This window comes from Uloborus diversus, chromosome 8 (genome assembly GCF_026930045.1).
Source record: "Uloborus diversus isolate 005 chromosome 8, Udiv.v.3.1, whole genome shotgun sequence".
Taxonomy (NCBI): Eukaryota; Metazoa; Arthropoda; class Arachnida; order Araneae; family Uloboridae; genus Uloborus; species Uloborus diversus.
The window spans coordinates 69,605,123-69,632,467 of NC_072738.1; the positions used below are offsets into that span (position 1 = coordinate 69,605,123).

The window sequence follows — 27,345 nt, forward strand, 5'->3', positions numbered from 1 at the left end:
ACCATAAAGCCAGGAGAACAATCCATTCTTGAAGGGTATATCTTTTTTTAGCAATGGCGAAAGTAAAATGATGATGTCCCGATACCCATCAAAAGCCAACTGTTTGATAGATTTCTTAACAATAAGCCTTTCCCCAGCAACACCAAAAAGAAAAGACGCTGCAAGTCGGACAGGAAGGTCGTATGTTTTGAGAAAATTGGCAGCTAGCTATAAAAATAAAGAAAACACTGATAAATACAAGAATTACAACAGCTACAATTAACATAAAGGATTTATCTAACATACAAAGCATAAGTCAGAGCCACTATTTCCAACAAAACTGTCGAAAAATACCAAATATGCAAAATTTAACCAAAACCTAAGCATCATATGTTATTTCTCAAAGGTATTTTTTGTGGGAACACCATGACATCTTAAAAACATCAAACATAAGTAAAGTATTAAAGATTTTTTTCACCGCTTTCAGCAAAAAATAAACAAACTATTCATATTTAGACTGTTTAAAAAAATTGCTCTTAAAAATACTAGATGGATTCATCCAATTAAGTTGCAAACTTACACTAGCGTTATTAAGCACAGAGCCAAAGAGGACTATTAGTAGAGCATTAGGCTTTCAACTGAACAGTTACAGGTTTGAATCCCAAACCGAGCTGTCTGTCTTTATAGCATTTTTAAAAGCAAGCTTTTTACTTACAACACCTAAGGCGTTTAAAATAATGCAGCGGGAATGCTTTAATTTTTTGAAACCAACATTACTTTTTAAAGTCAAGCACTATGTCCACCAGACACCCTATGTAACACCAAAGGCGTATAACGAAGCATAATGTTACTGTAAAAAGAAGCTTTTAATTTATTCATTAAAAAGAAAGTCTATGGATACGTTAAAAGAGCTCATGGATGAAAAGAAATAGCACAAGCTTTTGCCAGATATCTTTTCATTCATAAGCTCAAATCTTTTTCATTGAAAAGGGAGTTCCTTCCTTGAAATGCCGAAATACATGCATGCAGTACTCTGCATTTGTGTGATTTAAAGTTGCATATTTTGTTTATTTTTCTATAGAAAGGTATTTCTTTATTTCCTGTCAATCATATTTAAATGCCTTTACTGTTGCATGAGCATGACATTTAAATACAATTGTCTAATGTTAATAAAAGTTGTTATATCTTTGCACGTATCTATCTATGTTATTGCTACTCCTGGTGAACAACAGAAAACTAAGCATTAAACCAGGTATTGACAGATTTGTAATCTTTCTGGCTGCATGTTTAGCTAGGTGGCACATTTGTACTACTTTAATAAGCAGAGATATTAATTAAAAACATAATGTTTCTCCTCTCGGTTCTTCTTTTGGAATCACTGGTAGTTATTTCGCTAGACAATTTCGCTTTTCCCCATCCAATTTTTGGCAACTTGGCAAGTGGCCAAAGTGGAAATGACTCACAAACCGAAGTTTTTTCTTTTCCCAAGGCTAATCTTGCTGCTGTCAGGGCTGCTTTTCTTGGGGGCTGCTTTTCTTGCGTTTAAAATTTCTCTCTTTTTTTCCTTTTTAAAGCAGAAGTTGTTGAATAGTTCAAGTTAATGGTTTAGTTACAAGGTACGTAGGGACGGAATGGAATGATTCTAGAGCTGTGCAGCACAAAATATACCCTGTTAATTAATCAATACACTGTTTATTAATTAATGACATTTAACAAGCGTCTGTCACTTAAATCTATTAAATTTTATGTAAAAAATGCCATAACTCCTGCTATTTTTACGCAGTACCTTTGGAGGCATTGCTCAGTTTGACTTGCCCAAGATGATTTGGTGGTTGTTTTAAGTTTTGGCAGTGGTAGTCACTCTAATATTTTTTGTAAGATTACTATGATCATAGTGGAATTGTAGAATTTACAAGATGGGATAAACATCATGTAGGGTGAACTACCAGTAACTGACCATTTAATGGAAGTTTCTACAAGTTCTATTTAATTTCACAGGAAACACCACAGGAAAAACATTGAAAATTTTTCGACTTGTCAACAAATATATCAGGATAAATAACATTCAATCATTTTTCTGTTTTATTTACCAAAATTCAAATTCCTTTTGATAATAGTTAAAAATTGTTACTTGCAATTATAAATTATAATAGTGCATTTCAAGGGATGCTAAAAATTTGTTCTAAAATCAGATTTTAAAAAATATATATATTTTTTTATTCTTGTATATTACAATTTTGCGGTCGAGTGGTCATTTGCTGCCATATTATCCCACAATGCTATTCTACTGCTATTTATTTGAGCAATATCAATTTGGATGACATTGCTGATGTTAAAAATTGTTTTTACGTTGCTTCAATTTGCATTCCAAAAACAAAAAACAAATTTTGCATGAGAAAAAATGTAATACAAATTATACACAAGTAATATATTTAATTTTATTTTGAAAAACTTGTTTCACGAATGAGATCATCATCAGCATGAATAAACATAGATTAGAAATCAAGTCCTGAGTGGATGATATATTATTTCATTATATTGTTACAGCCACTTCAAGAAATTCTTTAATGACGACACAGTTCTTGAGAAAAACACAGGAGATTTATTTACAACTATGTACAAGAAATGTAGTTAACAACTGCTAAATTAACCATAGCAATTAGGCAAATATCAATTAACATACATAAAAAGAAATGAATGTTCTTCGTAAACATTGGAATAATTGGTGAATGGTTTTTATATTTTAAAACTTTTTTAATTCACATTTCATTCTAAATTGAACCTAAAGGTAAAGGTTCAGGTTCGTGAATATCACAATCAAACATAACTTTGAAAAGTAAATCATGCACACATACAATTCATACGAATAAAAAAAATCTTACTAAAAGAGGTGCATTCAACGTAACAATTTGGTCATCTTGGCTTCCAATGGATTCATTGCGAAGGAAGACAAAAGTTCTAATTTCTTTAAAACTTACAGTACCATTTGGATGCCAAGTAATTGCTTCTTTTACCCATCGAGATCTGTACAAAGAAATAAAGCGTTAAACAAGCTTAGCCAATAGAAGAAAAAGAAATATGTTAACAAATAATTGACGAGAAATTTGTCATATGAGCAAATGAAATATTAAGCATTATGAAGGTTCTGGAATTGTTCATTGAAAAAATAATTTACTTTCCAAAATTAAAATCTAACTATAATAAATGATTTTAAACAAAATAGAATATTTCAAGTAAAACTCCTGGAAGTGAAAGCATTATTTTAACAGAATAATTCAAACACCCAGGAAAATATAGGGAAATTTTATAAAAAATCTAACTAGGAGAGAAAAAACTATATGCAGCAGTTTTAAAAAAAAGCACAAACCCTTTCAATTAACAACACCTAACAAATGTAGGATATTTATGTCAGAAAAACATATAACTGTGTAGTATTCCATAACGAAAATAACAGAGCTAAGTAACTTATATTCCAGAAAAGCACACAACCTTAATACGAGGTGTGGCTATTAAATAACGAGACTATTGCGGTAAAACATTTTATTTTAAATTTATACTAATTTAGTTTTTATCACCTTCAATATACACCCCTCCTCTATCCTTACAACGCTCCGTGAGAATTTTCCATTGTTCAAAATAGAGCTGGAAGTTTTGTTCTGTGATCTGTTCCTCCATGATGCGTATAGCTTTTTCTTTCACTGCTTCAACAGGCTTGTTTCTTTTATTGCAGACTTGAAAGTCACATGGCACCAGGTCAGGCAAATAAGGCGGATCGTCTTAAACTAAGATGTTGTACTTGGCTAGAAACGTATTGACAGACAATGTAGAATGTGCCAGCGCTTTACTTTGATAGAGAATCCATGACTTGTTCTTCCACAATTAGGGTCTTTTTTTTCTTACTTTCATAGAGATTAACAGGCACCTCATGGTAGCAATGTTGATTAATTCGATATTTGGATTCAATATCTTCGTCCGTTTTGGACGTGGAAGGGCAACCCGGGCGGACATCATCTTCAACCGACCATCTTGGGACCAACCTCTCGGCCATCTTGAGAAATGCGTGAACAACTCAAAAATTTGACCATGCAATAAATATTCATCGCCATAAACTTCTTTTAATATATGATAAGTTTCAGTAATGGTTTTACCAAGTTTCATATGAAATGCCACTAGAAACCGCTGCTGTACTATTACACTTATCTCGTTTTCGAGGAAAACTAAACAAACACATGTTACATAACCAGTGGCGGATGGGGCAACATGAACCGGCCCTGGCATTTACAGGCCAGCCGGCCCCTTAAGACTTGCTCCTTGAAGAGGAGACGCTCCCACCGTCCTTAAGTTTTTTTTTTTTTTTTTTTCAGATATAAAAGATACAGCGGATACATCTTCTAGTTTTAGTAGGGAGTCACCATTAGAATTTGAGTATTCAAATTAGGAGAACTGCGTTTACGAATGTGGAGAAAAAGAATCAATAATACGAACACCTGCATAGTAAAAATGAATATTCTTGCTGATGATGGGGGAGGGGGGTTCGGGGGCACTCCCCCGGAAAATTTTCAAAATTATAGCTTCAAAAACGCATTGTTAGACTTTTGAAATGATCTTGGGCGATGTTTGCGGGAGAGGGTATTTGGAGAATTCCCCCAAAACCTTTTCAAAATCAGAGCTCTAAAACGTATGCGTAAGCATTGTTTTGAAACACTAGGGGGGAGAAGGGCGTTCAAGAATTCTTTCAGGGAAAAATTTCTCAATTGAAGTTCCCAAAGCGCCAATTTAGGTGACGACGATCTTTGGGGGGAGGGCTATGTTTTTTGAAATTGAAGTTCTTCAAAAAGTTTGTTACCTATCAATTGCCCCCCCCCCTCTCCTAAAGTCAGTATCTGAAGGTCTTATGTGTAATAACGATTGATGAGGAACTTTTCACGCGATATCGCGTGAAAAGAGAACGTATAATTTTGATGAACGTCTTTAAACTATCTTTGACAATGTTAATGAGAGCAAAGATCCGGTGTCCTCCCCTCCCCTCCGGGAATTTTTTTCAATTAGTTGTCTTAAAAATGCATTCTAGGTGATCTTAGGTAATGTTTGGGAGAGAAGAGGCTCGAAGGTGCTCTCCAGGATTTTTTTCGTAATTGAAATCTAAAGAAAGAGATTGTAGGTCTTTGATAACGTAAAGGGGACCGACAATTCTGGGAAACTGAAGCTTAAAAAACGTTATTTCATCGACTTTCAATGACGTGAGGGCGAGGAATTTTCGGGACATATTTTGGAATTGAATCCGATAAAACGAAATTTGAGAGGACCTTTAGTGATGCTGGCGAGTGTGTAGGGAACAAAAAATTTTCTAAGTTAGCTTTTAAAACGCAGTTTTTGTCGATCTTCGGTAATGTTAGTGGGTGAAGCTGTTCGGGGACATTCATTCGGTAATTTTTCGAAATTTGAACTCTAAAACGCTGTCGTAGATGATATTCGCTGATGTTACCAAAGGTTCAGGAACTCTTCTCAGAAATCTTTTCGGGATTGAAGCCCTAAAAAAGAAATTTCACACCACCTTTGGTGATACAAGAGGGAGGAGAGATTCGATGACCTCTGAAAAATTTCTTAATTGTAGTCCTAAAAAGTAAATTTTAAATGATCCTTAAAGATGGGGTGGAGGCACTTCTGCAGGGGATTTGGGTGATCACTCTCCTGGAAGGTTTTCGAATTTGAAGTCCTAAATACGAATTGTAGGCCATCTTTGATAACGATAGGCGATATGAGATGGGACTGGGTTCCGATTTAGAAACTTTCCCTGCACTCTTTCAAAATAGAAGTTTTAAACACGTTTCTAATCTACCTTGGAGGTGTAAAATGAAGGGTAAGGCTAAAGGATGTCTCTCCCTTCCGCATTCTTTGCTAAGTCTCTATCTTTTTATTAAATTATTGATACAAATATTATGGAAAAACCTCCTCCCAGTATATCTTTTCCGAGATCATTTTAGTTCTTTGGTTTTTTCATAGTGAAATTTTCAATTTCCAACCTGATGTTTGAAGTTGTTTGAAAATAAAGAGTTTGAGATTCGTTACAATATTTTTCAACATTTTTGAGTGATGTAGTACTTTTCAGGGACACCAGATCTTCTTCCAACTTAATTTTACTTTAAATATCCTCCAGCTAGAATAGCTTAATAAAGTTTTATTTTACTTTCGTTTTATACATTCAAACACTTAGTATTCATTACCTTGCAATGTTTTAAATCTCCCTTACTGCATTTTAACTTTTTTTCTATTTAAAACATGCTTCGGCGGCCCCTATTGAAACCGCCATTATTATCCAGCTATTCATTCATTGTATTAAATTAAAATTTGTCATAGGTTTTTACTATGTACTGATTACTTTTTTGGTTGATTTTTTTTTTTTTTTTTTTTAATTTGTCAGAATGTCTCGAAAAATTTCAGCTGCCTTTAGTTAGGTAAATTATAATAAAGAACCGTGGATGTTCCTAAATAATATTTAAAGGTTTAATATTCAAGGGTTGCATTTTCTTTCAGAATTTTGCTGAGAAAATATTTTTTGTCGCGGGAATTCCGCTTGGTATTTTGTCACTTCTATTTAATTTTTTTAAATACTGAGAAGGGAGAAGGTTTTCTTTTTTTTTTATTTTTTACTTTGTTCATCCCTAAATTAAAATTGGAAGCCACGGTTTTACGCCACCCCTGGAGGCGGCCCTGCCTTTACGTGTTCATTGTCCCCTACAGACTATTATTACAGGCAGCTGTTAGCGCCTTAGAAGGTCCTGGACAGTTATGCAACAAAGTTATCTTATCGGCCGACCGATGAATTTACAGACACACAGTAAAGCATCTTATTGCTCACAGCAGAGCATTTTTTAAGGAATTTTTAACACAAGTTTATCATAAGAGTAAAAATTATTGAGAAGGTTACAGCCTTTTTCTCAACAAATGTATGCATAATCGTCGCCTCAAAGTGGTATTTCTGTAAGTACTGTTTGTTCTGTGGCGGCTGTATAGGATTTCTGATTTAAAAGGAAGCCGTTATGAACAAACCTTAAGCATAGTATTAACTCCGAAGTAAAAGGGGTCCAGGGGTTTCTCCCCCGGAAATGTTTCGAAATTTTTAGTTTTGAAAACGCATTTTAGACGATCTTTGGTTATGTTAGGATTGAAGAGGTTCGGTGTCGCTCACCTGTCTATTTTTCGAACGTGTAGCTCTAAGAATGCAGTTTTAGGCGATCTTTTTGATGATGTTAGAGTGAGGAGAGATTTGAGGGTCCATATCCCAGGAAATTTTCTTTATTTGTAATCTTAGAAATGCATTCTAACTGTCTTTCGTAATATTATGCGCTCGGGTGCGACTCCCTCCCCACGCCTGTTTTTCGAAATTGAAACGTTCAAAACGCAAACATTATGTCCAATAATGTTCAGAGGAGGGTGGTTCGGGGGTTGTCCGGTGGATTTGTTTCTGCAATTGTAGTGCTAAAAACGGAGTTCAATGCGCTCTTTTTGTGATGTGACGTGGATTAGTGATTCTAGGGCCCGCAACAAGAAATTTTTCTAATTTGCAGTCTTAAAGATGCATTCTACTTGTCTTTGATAATGGTAGAAGAGAAGAGGTTTGGAGCACTCCCTCGGAAATTGTAGCTCTAAAAAATAAAAGATTAAAAAACTGAAACCCGACTACGGCAAAAAAAAAAAAAAACCCTAAAGGATAAGAAACAAGGTAGGTGCTGTTTAATATCATCGTCCTATTGAGTAAAACTAGTAATTTGATAGGTTAGATATTCCTATTTATTTAGTTCTATTGAAATCCTCTGTCACTTTCACATTAATCTTTATACATAAAGGTCTAAGCTCTGTCCGGATGTCCGGGGTAAACGTCAAAACTACTGGACGGATTTCAACCATTTTTTCGCCATAGATAGCTACATAATCGAGGAACAACTTAGGCTATAATTTGTTCCTTAAAAACTTAGTTTTCAAAAGTTATGGTGGAAAACAGCAAATTTCATGTAATTTCACCATTGAATGATTAAATATAAAATCCATTGTTGGGAAAATTCGTTGCCTAACAACAGGAATGTTAAAAGTAATCACAATGTAAAATTTGAATCAAGGCCTCTCTGGAGCAAGCATGACATTTATTGCTTTCTTGGGAGTTGCATCCTTATCTTTATACATAAAGGTCTAAGCTCTGTCCGGATGTCCGGGGTAAACTTCAAAATTACTGAACGGATTTTAACCATTTTTTCACCATACATAGTTACATCACCATATATAGAGTAAAGAAATATACATAGAGAGGCCCCGTCTATGGTAAGAAGGAGATGAAATTGAAGCCGGAATTGTGGGGTACAGTGGTGCAATGATTAGCGGGGTTATGATAACGTGATCACTTCGCGAGTATAGTTTTCACCAATCTCGCAAAGAGACCGTATAAAGTAGCTGGCGGATTGGTTTGAATTTTAATTCATGTATTAATGCAATTTCAAAAACGTGCTCCATAAACTTGCAACAATATCTAAGTTTAAATTAACAACCAATTGAGATTCAGTAATGGAATGTTTGGAATCAAGATGTATCATAAAATGCTTAGCAAGAAGCTAAGGATCTTTGGATATAGCGGTGAAACTTCCGGCTTCAATTTCTTAGTATAGCAGGGCCTCTCTATGTAATTTCTTTACTGTATGTGATTAAACATAAAACCCTTTTTTACAAAAATTCGTTGCCTAACAACAGCAATATTAAAAGTAATTGTAATGAAAATTTTGAATCAAGGCTTCTCCGGAGCAAACATGAGTTTAAAGTCATTTAAACATTTGGAAACTCTACGTTTCGCACCCTGAGGGTAGGAGAGCTTTAGTTCAGAGTTAAAGCTTATAGTAGAGAGCTTTTTTTTTCTTCTTCTGTGTGCGTGTGTGTACTATTTAATTAAATGAAGCGCACGGTTTTTTTAGTGATCTCTGTTTTTGTTAGTTTATATTTTGTAAATTCTTCAAAATTTTAATATGCTTAAATTCGTGCTTTCGCTTCTAAATGAATATTCGTTGGTTCTTTACACTTATTGCTATTTTACTTTTATGGGTAAGGAAGAAGCTCGATTTTTAATCACGTCAAAGCGGTGTGTTTTGAGTTCTTTGAGTTAAAACAGAAAACGAAAGAAAGTAGCGATTGTTTCTTACAATTATTACTGACCCAGGCAACGCCGGGTACATTTGCTAGTAACATTATAATTCAATTCAAATGCCGTTGTCGTGCGTTCTCAACTACAGTTCTACTATACCGCACGACTACGGTATATGAATTGAATTATAATGTTATTAATGCGAAAGTGACAGAGGATTTCAATAGAACTAAATAAATAGAAATATCTAACCTATCAAATTACTGGTTTTACTCAATAGGACGATGATATTAAACAGCACCTACCTTGTTTCTTATCTTTTAGGTTTTTTGCCGTAGTCGGGATTCTCAGTTTTTTAATCTTTTATTTTATTTAAATATTTTCCGTTTTAATCTAAGATGGAAAAAAATAATAGCGTGAGTAATTTACGGTAAGCATTTTAGTTTGATATACAAGAATGGTAAACTTAATTTATTGCTATTACATGAAGCTGATAGAAAATTTAAACAACAAAAGATTGATTTTACTCAATAAGACTATAATAGTAATCAACACCAAACTTGTTTCTTACCCTTTGTTCCCTTAGTCGGGTTATTAATAAATTTGTTTAAAACCCACGCTAAAAAAATCCTTTAAAATCGAGTATTACAAGGTAAAATCAACTCCTCCTATTGTTGAAGTCGAGTGACAGCGTTCGTTACTTGGGCCATAATACCGAATCAATTGACACCTTATTCATGAAAGTCGGATAAATAGTTTAGGTGCTACAGTAGAACATACACAAATACAAAGACTGCTAATTTTTTTTTTTTTTTTAAAGCAAATAAATCGTCTCATACTACATTTGAAGTCGGTTAAAATATAGCCTATGTTACTCGGGCTATAATTGGGAATCGATTGACAATTTATTTATTAAAATCGGATGAATAGTTTAGGCACTACGGTGGATAATACGTAAATACAAAAACATACATAGACTGCTAAAATTATAACCCTTTCCTTTGGCTTCGCCGTATCCGGGTGAAAAACAGAAAAATGTTTGCCAAAAGTCAGTAACGTTTCTGAAACGGTCCTTGAAACTTTTTAAAGAATTGGGAAATCTCCTCTGTTAAAGCCAGCCATGTCTCGGGAGCCTTCGAGAAGAATGTGGTAGGTGGGTTTTAATTTATTAATTAATTAGAACTTCGCCGCTCCACCAACAGAGCTCCAAAAGCATTAAAGCAGACACGACAGAACTGCAAGTAAGAACTAAGCATACTCCTGGCAAAGCTGAAGCGATCCTTGACCAATCCGCTCTTACCGATACATTAGTCAGTCTGGACAGACAGTAATCATGGTAAAGTCGACACACTTAATAAACAATATCAGTCAGTCTTCAAACTGGTAGCGAAAAAATATTTTTCACAGCAGTGAAAAGTCTGCATTCGTGTAAGTTTTGGCAATTCAGGAAACTGTTTGGCAAATATACTCGATTTTCTCAGGAAGTGGATGAAAACCTGCGAAATCCCGAAACGTTCCACTGAAATAGCCAGTAACTTCGGCCTTTTTTTAGTGTAGTCATCCGAGTTTCGTGGGTGATTTTCGTATCGTTCGAAGATATTTTTAAAAGATTCAGGACTGTAAGTGTCAAATGTAGCCTATGTTAGCCGGGTTACAATTAAAAAACAAAATAGGATGAATAGTTTTGACGCTGCGGTGAAACAACCGTAAATACAAACGTACATAGACTGCTAAAATAATAACCCTTTCTTTTGACTTTGCCGTAGTCGGGTGAAAACGAATAATACAATAGCTTGAGTACTATATACCTGCAAGCAAGCATCTTAGTTTGAGACACATGAAAGATAAATTAAATTACAGTGTTACTACATAAAACTGGAAGACAACTTAGATTATAAAAGATTGCTCTTACTTAATAAGAATATAATAATAATCAACACCTAAATTGTTCTTTACCTAATGATGTTTTTTCCGTAGAATGGTTACAGATTTTGTTATATTTATTATTTAAAACCCGTGCTAAAAAGAGAAAGAAATGAAATTGGTTTAAATCAGGATGTATAAGGTTAAATCAAATTTTCCTATTGCTGAAGTCTGCAAAAATATAGCCTATGTTACCCGGGTCTCAATTACAAAACGAATGACACCTTATTCATCAAAACCGGCCAATCTTGAACGATGCTGGCGAAAAGGAGAGGTGGGGGACCCTCCCCTGGAAACTTTTACAAGTTTTTTTTTAAACGCAGTTTGTAGACGATCTTTGGTAATATTAACAAGAGGAGTGGTTTGAAAGATCCCAAATTAAAAAGGGAATGAAGAATAATTACATAGACTAGCATATGAAGCCAGTTTTGTTACTATTTCTAAAACATTTATGATCAGGGCCGGATTTAGACTTAACGGGGCCTTAAATTATTTCAGGTATGGGACCCTTTTTGTAATCCGGACCACTTTTTCATTGGCAAAAGAGGAAATGCTAAAGTTTTTTTTTTTTTTAATGACTATTATTACTTTTTTTGCTCTATATTTGTCTTTTCCCCTGAGACATAAAGTTATGCATTATTTTCTTTCTTCCTTCCTTTCTTTTTCTTTCTTTCTTTCTTTCTTTCTTTCTTTCTTTGTGTGTGTTTTTTTAATGTGTGTTTGCCTGCCTTTTTGGATTTCCCTTAAGAAGAGGAATAGCATCGAGCGAATGATGTAGGGCTCCCAATTTAGGGGTTCCGGGGGTTCCCCCAGAGGGAATTTTGGAAAAAAAAATATATAGTAAAATTCTGCAGTTTGAAGCCATATAAAGGAAGATTGGAATCAAAAATATTCGGGGGAAAAGTAGGCAAACAAAACTTTTTTAAATTATGTACTCTTGCAAGTTGAGATAATACACAGTAAAATTTTTTTAGGGGTCGACACATCGATGAGGCAGTCGACAGAGAGATAGAGCGAGCGAGGAGAAAGGATAATGCATTGTTACTTGCGCTCATGGACTTTCGATACAGCTAGTTTTAATCACCTCTGCAACCCATCTACAAATTGCTTTAAAAGAAATAGGGTACACACTTAGAAAATAGGTAGCAAGAGAGTAACATACTGCCCATTTGAACAATTCATAATTTATACTCTTAATAAGAAATAAAATTGAAGCATACTTTGACGAACATACATTGAAGCACAAACTGAATTTAACATATTTTGGCACTCCTCCCCCTTATCAACTCCAATTTGTTAGAAATTTTAAAATTCAAGACTTGTAGCCACATTTTTGCAAAAGTTCAAGCATTTGAAAATGAAATTGATTTTTTTTCAAGTATTTCCATTTTTTTCAGGAACGACAATACACAACTTTTCGTTATAAGCAATAGCTTTCAACTAAAATGTAAATCCGGCCCTGGAGATGATAATATAAATAACAAAGTCTCCAAAACATTTTTACAAATTAAAAGCGGTAACGGCGAACTAAAGTAAAAGTTTTAGAAATAAGTAAATTTTTTTACGAACCAAACTTGCTCTTCAAAATCCTTTGTTTGAATCATCAAAATGAATTTCAATTTCATCATAACTTTAAAAGGATTTTTAATTACAGCTAAAACGTGTTATGTCTGGTATAATCCTCAGTTACCCTAAAGCAAAAATTACGGAAAAGAATTCCAGGAAACAATCCCGACCCTTTAGCCTTAGGCTTCACTCTCGGAAAAATACCTCTCTCTTTGCATCTTCAAATGAAAAACAGCTGTTTCCGTTCGGAAAACTCCTTTTGCCGTCCCGTCCCAAGTAGTGTCCCTGTACTGGTCCCTGTCCCGTACCCTGTGCACAGATGGCCGTGAAATGGTTATCGTCTATCATCGATGAAAGGGCTAATGAGGTGGGGTGCTAATCGATTGCTTAACTTGGCGCCGAGTGCGTGGCGGGCCGGTAAACAAGGGAAGAAAAAGAAGACTTTTCGTCATGTACGAGTCGACAGTTTTTTTTTTTTTTTTTTTTAAAGAAGGCAACGATCTTCCTAAGATTTTTACAAAGATTTGAAATCCGTTTACAAAAATGAGTGAACCAATTTTAGATTTTCCAATGTCGCAAAGTGGTTTGATTTCTCATCTTCTAGGCGAGAGATTTTTTTCACTAGTTTTTTAAGGAAGAAAAAAATGAAAAAAAAAAAGTTTTTTTTTAATACTATTCAATTGAAAGATTTAATGCGGCCCAAACCGAGGTGGCCCACCGGGCATTTGCCCGGCTGCCCGCCGGCCCCATCCGCCGCTGTACATAACCATGGTTAAGGCCAAACTGATTTCTCTACAAACACGGGAGGTGCTGCAATCAAAAGAGAAGGCTTTACGCTGCAGCTGTTGGTCGTTCGGATTTGGCGAATGCATGGTTCTTCCGTAGCAGCATCAGTCTCGTTATTTAATAGCCACGCCTCGTATATAACCAAACAAATTATTTCACCAACAGGCATCTAAGTTTACAGTTACAAACTAGATTCAAATTAAAAACAGGCTTTTTAATCTGTTCAATGCAAAGTTCTATAAAATATTTTTCACAGGCATTTAGTTTGTCAGTTCTTGCCAGGCATCACCTATTTGTAACCTGATCATTAAATTTTTCCATAAGAAATTTAAGATAGAACTTTTTTTAACATGTTAAAAGAAGAAGTCAATATTACAGAGACAGAATATTCCTCTTATAGTACCAGCAAGTTTTGAAACTAAATCAGATTAAAGGAATAGGTACTATTCTGGTACAAAATTAGGAAGTATATTAATTTGAAAATTCAATAGAATTGTTTATTCAAGATCTGACTGCTATGCAAATGCCAGAATTTTGAACATCGGGGCATAATTTCCAAAACAAAAGTGGACTGCTGATGATTTCTGAAAAATCCAATAATTTTCAGAAATCATTTTCATATGAAAATAGCTAAAACTGTGGCTTATATGTAAAAATTCACACAAAATTAAACAAAAGTACAGGAGTTGATTTGTGTATGAGCTCACTGGAGTCTTGAGTGGATGATATATTATTTCATTATATATTATAATAATTCACCTCCGCATATCTGACTATGAGTGAGCCAATTTAGATGATTATATGTTGTCTGCAAAAAATACAGGAAAACAGTACCTTTTGTAAAATACACCTTTTTATATAAAACTAAATGTAATAAACATATTATAACACACAGTAACATATGGAAAATGACAATAAAATGAACAAAAGCACTATTATATTAAGCACTATTACACAGTAATTCCAAATTATTTTTCTTTTCCTCCAACTTCTGATTTTTCATTCATTTATTTTTGAAAATATACCCCCACCCCCCTCCCACACATAACAACGCAATTTGATTTAGATAGTTAGGAATAAGATTTTTTTTTTACATTTGTCTGTTTCCATGAATCAAGGAGCAGTTAAACAAAATGCACAGAAGTTAAAACAAAATCATTATTCTCTTAAGAACCAAGCAACATATGTGTTTCCTAAGTTCAGAATTTATTTCATAAATTATTGAATACAAATAATTAAATTATACTTTTTCCATATTATTGAGGCATCATAATCTAAATTTTGGAAAAAAAATAAATTATTGTTGAAAAAAAACACAGTAATTTCTTTTGAAAACATTGAAAATGAAATACATTAGCATTCCTACTGTCATGCTTCGACTTTTATTCCAGATTATTTTTTAATCAAAAGTTAAATGTAGGTAATGTGGTGAATTATGCAAATATTTTTCTGAACAAATATTTCTGAACTTAATGATAAATTAATCAAATTTTGGAAAATAGTTGCAGCTTTACATCTTTTACAGACCCAGGGCTCCCAACACATTTTAGTCATAGAAAAGGGTAAAAGAGGACCAGTTTGAATCAAAAAGGGGACCAAAGAGGACCAGTTAGGATTAAAAAGAGGACCTTGGGAGGACCATTCATAGTTAAACCCAGGGAAGCACCAAAAGGCAAATTAGCTGCCTGGCACTAAATACGTGAAGATAATTCGTTAATTAACCATAATAATATTTTTTAATGATAAATCCTTATCACCTTCTGTACAACTGAACTTTTTATCCATTGAATTATCTTATTTACACAAACATTTGGAGGGGGGGGGGGGGTCACAAGCAAGCATGTAACTGATCATCTTACAAAGTAACTTTAATTGTAAAATAAATTTTCTACTAATTAACAGGTAAAAACTGGCTAATTAAAAATAATCACCTAAGTGACCGATAATCAGTGCATACTTAAATTATTACAGTAAACACCTTGGCACATAGTAGTTTACAAAAATTTTCACATAACCAGTTTAAAGAGAATTCATTTTGATATAAGGTACCGCAAGACAAGAAGATATAGTTTAGAGGTAAGTTTATATATATATGAGAGTTCTTGACCAAACACACCGAAGCAGGAGGTAATTTCTGGCTACGCTACTGACTAAGTTCAAAAATATTAGAGACTAGCCGCCTGCGGCGACCAGCTGGTCCGTCTTTTTACGCCAGGGGTGCCGCCTTCGGCGGCTGCTTAAACAATTTAGCGACGACATTAATCAATGTTTTTCTTTATAAATCAGTATTATCATTCGTTTTTTTACGCCAATGTTGCCGCCTTCGGCGGCTGCTTAAATAAATTTCGTGGCGGTGTCAATCAATCTATATCTATCTATATCATTAATAATTTGAATAAAATATTTTCTAGATCTGTCTCCAGTTTCATCATTTGGAATATTTTTAAAGGAGGGGGAGGGGAGACACAAACGACGTACTCTTCATGCAAATTTTGTCGAAAAATAATAAAAAAGCACTTCCACTTTTATGTGAAAGCATTATTTTTTCAAAGTCATGGTGTATGTGGGGGAGGGAGGGGGGCATTGACATCCAATGTGCAAGTAGCCACCTACGGCGGCTGTTTCGCTAACTTGTCATTTGCCTTTTTACTTCAAGTTTGCCGCCTTCGGCGGTTGTTTTAATAAATTTGGCAGAAGTATTAATCAATCCATCTCTATCTTTTTTTTGTGCCATTCACATTTTTACGCCAAGATTGCCGCCTTCGGCGGCTATCTACCTTTACAATCTATCTCTACATTTTCTTATCCATCTCTATTTATTTTGACCTCCTCACCAATTTCCTAATAAAAACAAAGAACACTCAAAAAACCACTTTTTTTTTATTTAAGTAGAGCCAAAAAAAAAAAAAAAAGCTCAAATTCCCCGTAGTGTGCAAAAAGTAGCGTTTGACAAATATAAAAAAAAAAATCTCGCTGTTTTTATTGAATTAATGCGCACAATTATGAAATGTAACGTAATATATATACAACGAAAGGTCCAGCTTGGGGGGGGGGATGGAAAAAGAAATAAATGCAATCCCTAAATAAAACAAAAAAAAGGGAAAGAAAAAAAGCAAGCGCTGCCAAAAAAACATGTGGTCATCACGTCAGAAAATGTAGAAGTAAGCTATATAGTAAAAAAAAAAAAAAAAAAACATTGCTTGCGATTAAGATTCCATCGTAAATATCGAATCGAAACCCAAGTAGTGACGTCACAGGCATAAAAGATTGAAGAACGCTTTTTTCGACTGATGCGTGAAAGGACATGATGTGTTCCGCATTAAAAAAATTGTAAAAAAAAAACTATTGCGTATTTTTAAGAACTTTTTTCTTCTGAAGAGGGCGAAATGTTTTTACTATTACCAACTTAAATTTCAGAAATGAGGCTTTGATACTTCTCGCAGGATGATATTAGAAAAATATAAAACCCAGAAAAACATGCAAATTAAAGGTTTTTTCAAAAATTCATAAAAAATACAAAAATTGCTCTATCTTCAAAATTTTTTTGTTCATCATATTTAAAATTAAATTTCCGACACTATAGTACCAAAAATATTTGTCTGGCGCGAGTGGTTCGGGGTCTGTGAGGTTAAAAGTACTAAAAAGTGCTAAAAATCACACAAAACATTAAATAACTTTTTTTCTAATTAAAATATCAAAAATCGAAGCCCGAGGTGCACAACTTCAGCAAAAACTGCACCTGTATACCGAATTTCATCTTTCTAGGCCTGACCATTTTCCCGGGATGCGCGCCACACACACACACAAACATCTTATTTTATTATATGTATAGATTTGCCAAATCATTTATTAGTATGCTAAGTATCCAAATCATTTCTTCATATGTATGTATTAGTTGTTCGGACACCAAAAAATATTGTAACTGTCTTCAAGTATATATAAAAATTAGTGAGAAAGAAAATTTTTTATTAAAGTCACCACACCCAAAAATATACAAACACTGCTTAAGCGATAAATACACTAAGTGTAAATTTGAGCCTGCTTTTACTGGATAACTTAATGTAATAAATAAATGTGTAAGTTCAGATTCATAGAGCTATATTTTCAAATTGAAAATACTCATTATGAGTATTTAAAAAAAAAATAAATAAATAAGGATACAAAGTTTTAGTTTTTAAAAATAAAATTAAATAATATAATTTGAGGTAGCACATGTCAAAACAGTTTCCAATTTTCAAAAATGTTAAAATAATGTGCAATGCTGCTATGGTTCCAAAAATAACTAAGTTTATTATCTATTAAAATTAAACAAAAAATAAGCTAATCTACGGTGGAGTATGTCAAAATAACTTCCGATTGCAAAAAATATCAAAACATTAAGAAGATGCAAAAAGATTGAAATCTCAAACACAAGCAATTTTCCGCGAAGTGCGAGTAAGTTCAATGTTGCCGTGGTTTCGAAAAAAAGTAGTTTATTATCTATTAAAATTAAACAAAAAAAATAAGCTAATCTATGGTGGAGTATGTCAAAATAACTTCCGATTGCAAAAATTTCAAAACATTAAGAAGATGCAAAAAGATTGAAATCTCAAACACAAGCAATTTTCTGCGAAGTGCGAGTAAGTTCAATGTTGCCATGGTTTCGAAAAAAAAAAGTAGTTTATTATCTATTAAAATTAAACAAAAAATAAGCTAATCTATGGTGGAGTATGTCAAAATAACTTCCGATTGCAAAAAATATCAAAACATTAAGAAGATGCAAAAAGATTGAAATCTCAAACACAAGCAATTTTCCGCGAAGTGCGAGTAAGTTCAATGTTGCCGTGGTTCCAAAAATAAAAAAGTTAATTGTCTATTAAAATTAACCGAAAAATAAGCTAATTTAAGGATGTGTTATGGTAAAATAACTTCCGATTGCCAAAAATATCAAAATATTTACAAGATGCAAAGAGATTGAAATCTCAAAACCCAGCAAGCAATTTTCGGCGAAATCCAAGAAAGTTTGATGTCACCATGGTTCCGAAAAAAGAAGTAGTTTATTATCTATTGTAATTAAACATAAAATAAGCTAATCTAAGTTAATGAATGTTAAAACAACTTCTGATTCTCAAAAACATCAAAATATTAACAAGATGCAAAAAGATTGAACTCGCAAACACAGGGAAGTAACTTTTCGCGATGTTACATAGCGAACACAAGTTCAGAAAATTGCACTGATGAAACATTCTTTATTTTTTCAAAGGCGTACGAAGTCGTGAGAAATATTGGTAGCAAAATGCTTTGATTTGATGTCATAAACTCCTCCCCCAAACCTCTCTATTTGCTAGATTTCCATGTTACAGCGGTTGAAGGAGGAGTAATGACGTCAATCTGAAGCGAAATAATACTATAGAAAGTAAGGTTTAATAGAAAAACGGCGCCGCGGCCGCGTATTCGGGCATAACAAACGTCAACACACAGTATCTTTTAATGTATTGAAAATTTTTAAAATCTGATTTTTGAGTAAAAACAATATAAAAGCGGACTAAACGGACCAAAATGTTAAAAAGCGGTCTAAAGCGGACTTTACCCTAAAAAACGGACTTTGGCGGGAAAAGCGGACCATTTGGGAGCCCTGCAGACCCTATAAACATTCTCATTTTGCACAAAATCTACTAAACAAATTTTCTTAAAATTTGACATAATGTTACATATTTGATAATTTTATGTATTAAAAATTTCCACTCTACCACAAAGCGTATGGTCCTTAAAGGATTAAAACAGCATTAAGTTGGTTAAAACAAAATTACAAATCTTAGGACACTTCTTGAGGTGGTCTGTCTTCATTCATCCCCTTTTACTGGCAAAGAAAGCATATTGCTAAGTAATTTACATTACTCTAATAAGGGTTATAATAACCAAGATTCTCTACAGTATAAGGACATATTGGGAATTGGAATAACAATAAATATTATTTTGATGAATGGTGATACATAACGGGAAATATCCTAAAACTGGATAGAAAATTGCATTTAAAATTTTGTATGATACATTCAAAATATTAAATTTATTTCTACATTTGCGAAAACTTCATTTGGATGTGGGCGATGATACCAGAGAGATTCGGCTCTTCCATTCAGTCTCATAGGATTATGCTTCAAAAAATTTAAAATAGCCAGGTAGGAAGTACATCCGAAGGCTTTCCTATTGGCTGACTTCAGATTGCGGGTTAGGCCCACGTCATCTAATGCAAGAAAAATTTAATAATTTAGAAAACAATTATCAAGAGGCAAAATTAAGTTAAGGGTGAATTAATTAACCAGGAATGGAAAAACTTAAAAGAACTGAGATGCAACTTCAGCTGTAGCAATGAAATTTCCAATAGCGGAGCAGATGGGAGGCTAGAGGCTTGCTCATTCGACAATCGTTCAATCCGCCGCTAAATCAGGCCTACTAGCAAAACAACCAGAAATAAACTGGTAGTAGAAGTTGAAAATGAAAAAATGAACAGAAATCTGTTGAAAAAATCTTTAACTAACCTCTGAGTTCTATCAGCAGTTTCTCGAGTGGTACAGTTAATGCATCAAGTACATTATTATTCATTTTAGAAACAACAGTTAAGTCCTGATGTTTAGTATCAACTACAGCAGTTGGGATTATTTCATCAAGCTTATTGTAGACTTCATTTTTATTTGTGAGATTTCTGTTTTTTATTTTTGAGATTTCTGTTTTTTAAGTCAACTAAAAATAGTCGCTTAGGACAATTCTTAAAACTTGCAGGATGCGCGTCTCTACAATTTGCACAAGTGGGAGGGGTATTTATTAATTTACTGCATTCTGAGATCTTATGCTGGCCCGCACAAACCAAGTAATTTAGCGGGCAAGCACAACAGCATGAAGAATGATTGTACTGTTGGCAGTTCCAACACTGAATTAATTCCTTCTTTCTGAGAGTTTTTAGTGAAATTTTAAAATTTCCTAGTTTCTCAAGAAAACGAGAAATAGTGGCAATTAAACATTTGCAGAGAGAAATAGGCATTGTAAACATGCATTTTTTTCCTTACAAAAGAGAAGCTTCTTAAAATTTAATTTAAAAAAAAAACTTTATGTAAAGAACATGAACATTTTAAAACTAAATAATTTAACAGTCTTAGTGTTCTTTCCCTGCATTTTTAAATAATAAGCAGATTAAATTCTTTACCTTTTACAAAACAGAACAAACAAAAAAATAATAATAATAATGTCTGATTAAATGCTTTTAAATAAAAATGTCTGATTAAATGCTTTTTAAAATGTTTTATTCAGCATTTTTAAGAAACAAGAACCATTGCATCTCATCTTAATACAATTTTATTATAGAAAATATATCACTTCCAGAAATTTTGAAAGTTCAAAATCATGGTCACGTGAAGATGTAGAAATGCACTTCTTCACATTAAAGATCTTTAATAGAAGCTTTTTGAACAAGCAAATGCTTACTTAAATGTATAAGGCCCAATTTCCTTGAGTCGAGGCTTTTCTTTTCTTCTCATGATACCTTCGGGATTAGTGATGTTGAAGAAGTACAACCTCTGATAGATAGGCAGTGGAATATCTTGCCACACATTATATCCAATTGTACCATTTTTAAGAGCTATTTGCTGAAACAAATAGAAATCATTAACTGCTTTAAGCAAGTCAAAAAGCAGAAAAGTTGAGTCAGCTTATTGCATTGGACATAAATTAAAATCATAGAAGTGCCCAAAATACTTCTTGTATCTACAAAATGAGTACCATGAGAATTAATCAAATAGAACACAAGTTACAAGTAACAAAATATAACAGTAACACAATCATTAATTTCATTTTTAATGCTTCCAAGTGCTTATTTGGACAATATAATACTGCACCAATTCCAAGGATGCAGAAAATGTTTTTAACACCAACATTTCCCCCAATCTATATGAAAATTTCCCCAAAATTTTACAATATGCTTTATGTTTCAGATAAAAATTCATTCCTTTTACTATAGGTAGAGATAATTTTGGGGGGAAAAAAAAAGCAATTGCATCTTTAAAAGTAATAGAATGAACTAGTAGTCTTAGAACTCGGTATCTAAAAAGTAAATTAAGTAAATGCATGTAAGTTTTAATTAAAATCTCATATCTACATTTATTATTAAATGTAAATTATTATCCAACAAATAGTTGATGAAAATATAAAGAGTGGTGATACAAAAGAAAATGCATTCAAAAGACACTTGCAGAAAAAAAAAATGGATTTTCTTTTTTAAATCGAATCTGCAAAATTTTCCCCAGAAGGTTCGAATTTCCCCCGATCCTAGATCACTGGATCGGACATATTCTGCACCCGTGACCAATTCATGTTAAAAATACAGCTCACCATAACAAATTAAGCTAGCACTACATTGATTAGAATAACCAGCAAATTAACAAATGATTAAAGAATTTACAAGAACATTACTTACTTTTTTGAGTAAAAAGTTAAATATCACAGGAAAGCAAAGGAAGAAGATTATTCCTATAATTGCTAAAAAGGCACCCACTGATAGACATACAACTATGCAAGAAAAGAAAAAAATGTGATTAATGCTTTACAATCATTACAATTTCATCAATATACTGTTGTAATACTTGCAAATACCCGAAGGTTGTTATGCAGGGTGTCCGAAAAATCCTTGACACATTAAAAAAATTCATAGAAAACCAACAAATTATCCTGTGAATTTGCGGTATGCACCATAATATTTCACAGGTTCAAGAGCTTTTATGACATTGGGAAAAGAAAAAAAAAATGAAAAGGGGGAAAAAAGAAGAAAAAAGGCATTTCGCAGCCAGGGTGTCAGTATATGCTATGCTTGTAATTCTTCGTTTAGTAATTTTCATTCCTTTTTGCATTTTCCCATGTCAACAAAAAAGATTTAAAAGTAACTTTTAAAAATGAACTTTTTTTTCAAAAAGACGCCATTTTGTGAAAAAAAAATGTTTTCAAATCGGCTATGTCCAGACAATTCTACATCCTTGTTTAATAAGAATTAACCTTGACTTTATGTTTCAGATCACCTGGAAGATTGGCCAACCAGGAGACCCCCCTTTTTTTTAGAGTCTCCACTTTGCCAGTCTCCTCCAACTACAACTTTGAATTTCTTTTCAACTATTATGCATTTTTATACTTTTAAAGTATTAATAAAAAAACTGATAAAAATGAAGAGTGAAATTAGCTGTTTTTTTTATATTACGTCTATAAAATCACCTTAAAATTAAATCTGTAGACTAGAACACCCTCTTAAGCTACTTGAAATTAAACAAGAGGATTGTAAACCGATATGTATGTGAGAACTCAGTGGCATAGCCAAAAAAATAATTCAGAGGGAGAGATAGCCAGTTTTAGTCTTTTTCAATGGTCAACAATAGAGGAAAATTTCAAAATTTCTGTGAGGGTTATCCTCCCCCCCCCCCCCCCTCCCCCAAAGTGCATCACTATGTGAACTCATTCAATGCTTCTACTCACAAAAAAAAAAATCCCAAAATTTAAACTGAGCTGGTAAAGACAGAAGAGTTTATTCAGGGCCGGATTTGGAAGTGTGGAGGCCCCTAATCAGGGTTTGAAAAGATCATAATATTTTCGAAAATATCCGATACTTTGATATATACCCGAATATTTTGATATATATGTATATATCCGATATTTCCGACCTGTGAAAGTAAGGATATTTTATAAAAATTTTATATTGTGGGGGCCCTTTTGTTGTGGAGGCCCCGGGGCAGTAGCCCCGCCTGCCCTCCCTTAAATCCGGCCCTGAGTTTATTTGACATTAAGTGTTACTTAAAGATAAACATGAGAATTCTAAAATAAGATGTACATGTGAGAAATGATCCTGACACAAAAACACACACACAGAAAAACAATATTACATGTATAGCATAAGATCACAAAAAATTAGAATTTATATTTTCACTTACTTTGCTTCCTGCGACTAAACATTTCAATCTATGCTGAGGCACACATAATAGTTGGTACATCATCTGCCTATGAGTTCAACAGAGAATCTGTTTTCAAACCAGTTTCCTCTGTCCTTGAGACCAACCACAGCCTTTGCATGAGAAACTGTGATTTATTTACAATAATTTCCTTATCACTAAAAAAGAGGGAAAGTTTTAAAGTCAGTGAATGACTAAGAAAGAAATTGCTGAATGACAACAATTTATCAAAGAGGTTGATCAAGATCTTTCATAAAAGAGTAGTTGAAAGAAAAGTTCACTCTACATCAAGTGTCATGGCACAAAATTGAATCATTTGAAATGGTTTCTCTTCAAGTTTTGGAGAGAGAAAATAAAAAATTGTGTACTTTTACAAGGTTTAATATGTGTAACTTTTTTCACTTTGGAAGATTTAAAGAACATGTTCATTAACACGGAAAAAATTTCAAAATCTATAATCTGCAAAGAAAATAACCTCAACATATTTATTTCTATTTTATTCAGGAACAACATTTAAAACTGATGTTGCAAAATTTAAATAGTAAAAGATAAAAGTACAATACAGTAAAACTAATTCATCACTTTTTCAGCATGCACTAATTCATTTTTTTTTCTCTTTTGACTGAAACGTTTTAGCATTTTATTTTTTCTGTACAACTTAGCACTCATAGTAACTATTCAAAGTTGTCCATTTTGCCTTGATAAACAAAGTATAATCAATTAGGGGCAGATAAAGACTACTACTTTCGTCAGGGTCATGCTGAAGAAAGACAACCCCAAGACTCCCATCTAGATCCGCAACTGACTGTTATCCCTAGAATCTTTTACATCACATTATGTGTATTTGATAATGGATCTATAGGTGAAATTATAATACTTAGTGATTATATTTTAATTAAAAAATATAGATTTCTAAATACATATTGTAATTATTCAACAGTTTAGTTTAGTGTAGAAGGAGCTGTACTTTCATGGCAGTAAATAGTCATAATTTAGCAAATTTAACAGAATACCTGATATTATGGTGATTCCAAAAAAACTTTTTTTTCAGCTTAAGTCCAGGATACCCCTATTTTTTTTTTAGACTTACTAACAGTATTATGCCGTAAAAGGTATGGCTTCTTACTCAAATTTTAAGAAGGTGCTCAATGTCCCCTTAATTTGACATAGCAGTAGTATAGAAAATGCTTCAAGTTTAGAAACATTTAATTTCCTCAGCTGTTTTTTTCTAAATAATTACTTTATTGCTATAATGCATATTACTAGTGCAATTTATAATATGTAGCATTGTTTTTTTCAATTCAATGTATTTTTTTAACCTCTCTTCCCATACGTAATGAAGTTTGGTGGAGAGGGTTAAGCACCCTCTTTTAATTGAAATAGGAAGCTAAAATTCTTCCAATATATTTCTATCCACAAGTCTAAAAATATTGAAGGGTGCCCCATTATCTAGGAGAAACTTTCTTTTTTACTTATTTTTGAACTACCTTATCCTACAGGGCCGGATTTAAAGGAGGGCAGGTGGGGGTTACTGCCCCGGGGCCTCCACAACAAAGAGGCCCCACTATAAAATTTTACGTTTTTCCTCCCCTATAAAATATAATAATAATAATATAAAAAAATAAATAACAGTAACTTCAGGATGTATTTATTATTAAAATGCTGATTGAAAATATCAGATATATACATATATATCAGAATTCTTCGGATATGTATCAAAGTGTCGGATATTTTCGAAAATATGATGATCTTTTCGAACCCTGATTAGGGGCCTCCACTCCTTCGTTGCCCCGGGGCCTCCACACTTCCAAATCCGGCCCTGCTAACCTATATGTGGGTTCATGCATTTCAATAGGGAATTTTTAATAATCTTCAATGGATGGAAGTCAATTGTGTGCTATAGAAGAAAAAATATCAACAGAATAACCATTTCAAAAGCTTTTTCTGCAAAATGAAGCCCTTAAATATTATAATAATCAGGGGCACCCATGTAACAGTTGCAAAACTTTCACCACTTTAACAAAAAATGTTTTACAAAGAAACAAGCAACAGAAATGCTTTTAAATTTTGATAAGATTGAGTTATTTTGTCCCAGAACTAACTAGGTTGATAGCAGAAAATCGAAGCTAACTACAATAGCTATTTGAAATAACATTTCAAATAAAGCTTATATAATAGTTCTACCGCCTAGTCCTTGAAAATTTGATACACTTTTACAAACAAATTTTGAAACCTTGACAACTTAATTGTATAAATGCAAGTTGTGAATAACTATGAGTTTTTTGAAAATAGTATTATTAAACTGTGCAGTGTTGCATGAAATTTGTGACAACTGAAAAAGGTGCCGAGATGTCTTGATTTTAAAAAGATAATCTTGAATTTCAATAGTTGGTTTTGATTTCTCTAATTTTATCCCAAAATTTGGATTTGGTTCGGATTTGTCAAAGATTTAGTAAGATTAAACATTAACTGATCTTTGTTCAACTGACTGATTGATGTTAAAAGCTAACATTTAAAAAGATTAAGTTCTCAAGTTAGCTGACTATTTCTTACTAACAAGCCAGCACTAATACACTAATCGGCAATTTTTCAATTTCACCAAATGACACTAGAATGTTTTTTCTTTGGCCCGAGAAAAAATGGGTTATACAATTGAAATCAACCAAAAGCAAAAATAGCAAAGTGTTTCACATATTTTTATCGTACACATGTATATATTTTTAACGTGGTAAAGGTAAAGCCTACATAAGTCACTTTTAAAAAAAATAGAACTTAATATTGAAACTGGGGAGCTTTCGGAAAATATAGATAAAATAATAAACCAGTATTTTAACGAAAAATTCTTTCACGTGTTCTTTAAAATACATAAGCACTTACAAACTATTATATTTAACTTTCAACTTGTCTTAATTCGAATAACTTAGCACAAGAATTTTAGATAATAAATAAATATCTTTCCTTCAAATAAACATACAAGAAGTTTTTCTTAACATTATAGGATGATTATTACTTTAATTTCCAAAATGTTAACACATCACAGTCACCACAGGTTTCACAAGAATGTCTCGTAACATTAAACTGCCGACGAAAGAATGAAATTTTAGATCACAAAATAATAATGTATGCTAGAAGTGCTCATCTAAGAAGGCATAAAGTGTCAATAAATGTATAAATATAGGGAAAACACCAAGCACATAATTTAAAATACAAAATCACAAAGCAAATAGCAAGTGCCACCGCAATAAAATCGCATGGTAAAAAATATGTTTACTTATAATTTGTAGCAAATATTTTCCATTACTTCACGAGTATTTTAATCATGTATATATGGATAAAAAAAAAAAAACCTGAAATTTCAGCCAAATACAAAATAATTAAACATTTCTTTAGTAATAACAAAATATATAAACAAACGAGTGCTAATAGCCAGATTATATGATCATTTACTACAACTTTTGATAGCTAGTTCGTCAGTTTTTTAACGTGGCATATTTAAACATAGAAGTACGCAACAAATTTCATTGTGCACGCAAAAATATTAGTAAGCACAGTACCTTCCGTGTCTTCACAGAACGACGCAATCCAATGTTCTGACTCATCGTTTCTGCTATGGTCATGGGGTGTTGTATATTAAACTTGGCCTCCACAACTCCACTGCACACATTCGATTGTTCCGATCCGATCCCGCCCAAACGCTAGCAGTCGTTACCGAGGCGACTGCTACTAGTAGAAAGGCAGAGGACGAAAAAAGTGGGAGCTTTGTTATGTGATTTTTTTTTATGTAATGTGGGTCAAGGGGTTATGACATGCTTTCTACATGGAACCAGACCAGTTTTTTTCTGAGTAAAAGTGCGATGAACTACCTGTTGCAGATTCACTTTCTCTGTTATGTTGAGAATTATTTTAATCCAAAATCGCCATAGATCTTTAAAAAAAAAAAAAGCGGAACAGGAAGTTTGCAGTGCGACAAATTGGTTTCAATGGGAAGTACGAAAAACGTAGCAAGTG

General features: G+C 33.1%; 1 protein-coding gene across 3 annotated transcripts in view; it reads right to left on the reverse strand.

Moving 5' to 3' along the window:
- LOC129227658 (scavenger receptor class B member 1-like) overlaps positions 1–27,050 on the reverse strand; it is a 53,872-nt gene extending 26,822 nt beyond the window's left edge. For 2 of the 3 annotated variants that reach the window (XM_054862249.1, XM_054862251.1), the window contains exons 1-6: positions 26,892–27,050; positions 23,320–23,495; positions 21,825–21,916; positions 20,837–20,997; positions 2,862–3,003; positions 1–207 (exon numbers count right to left, since the gene is read on the reverse strand). In XM_054862249.1, the coding sequence (XP_054718224.1) occupies positions 1–207; positions 2,862–3,003; positions 20,837–20,997; positions 21,825–21,916; positions 23,320–23,341 (624 nt within the window). In that variant the 5' untranslated portion in view covers positions 23,342–23,495; positions 26,892–27,050. Of the gene's footprint in view, positions 208–2,861; positions 3,004–20,836; positions 20,998–21,824; positions 21,917–23,319; positions 23,496–26,347; positions 26,547–26,891 lie in introns of those variants that run through there. The other variant, XM_054862250.1, reaches the window with a different exon arrangement.
- Between the last annotated feature and the right edge of the window lie 295 nt (positions 27,051–27,345).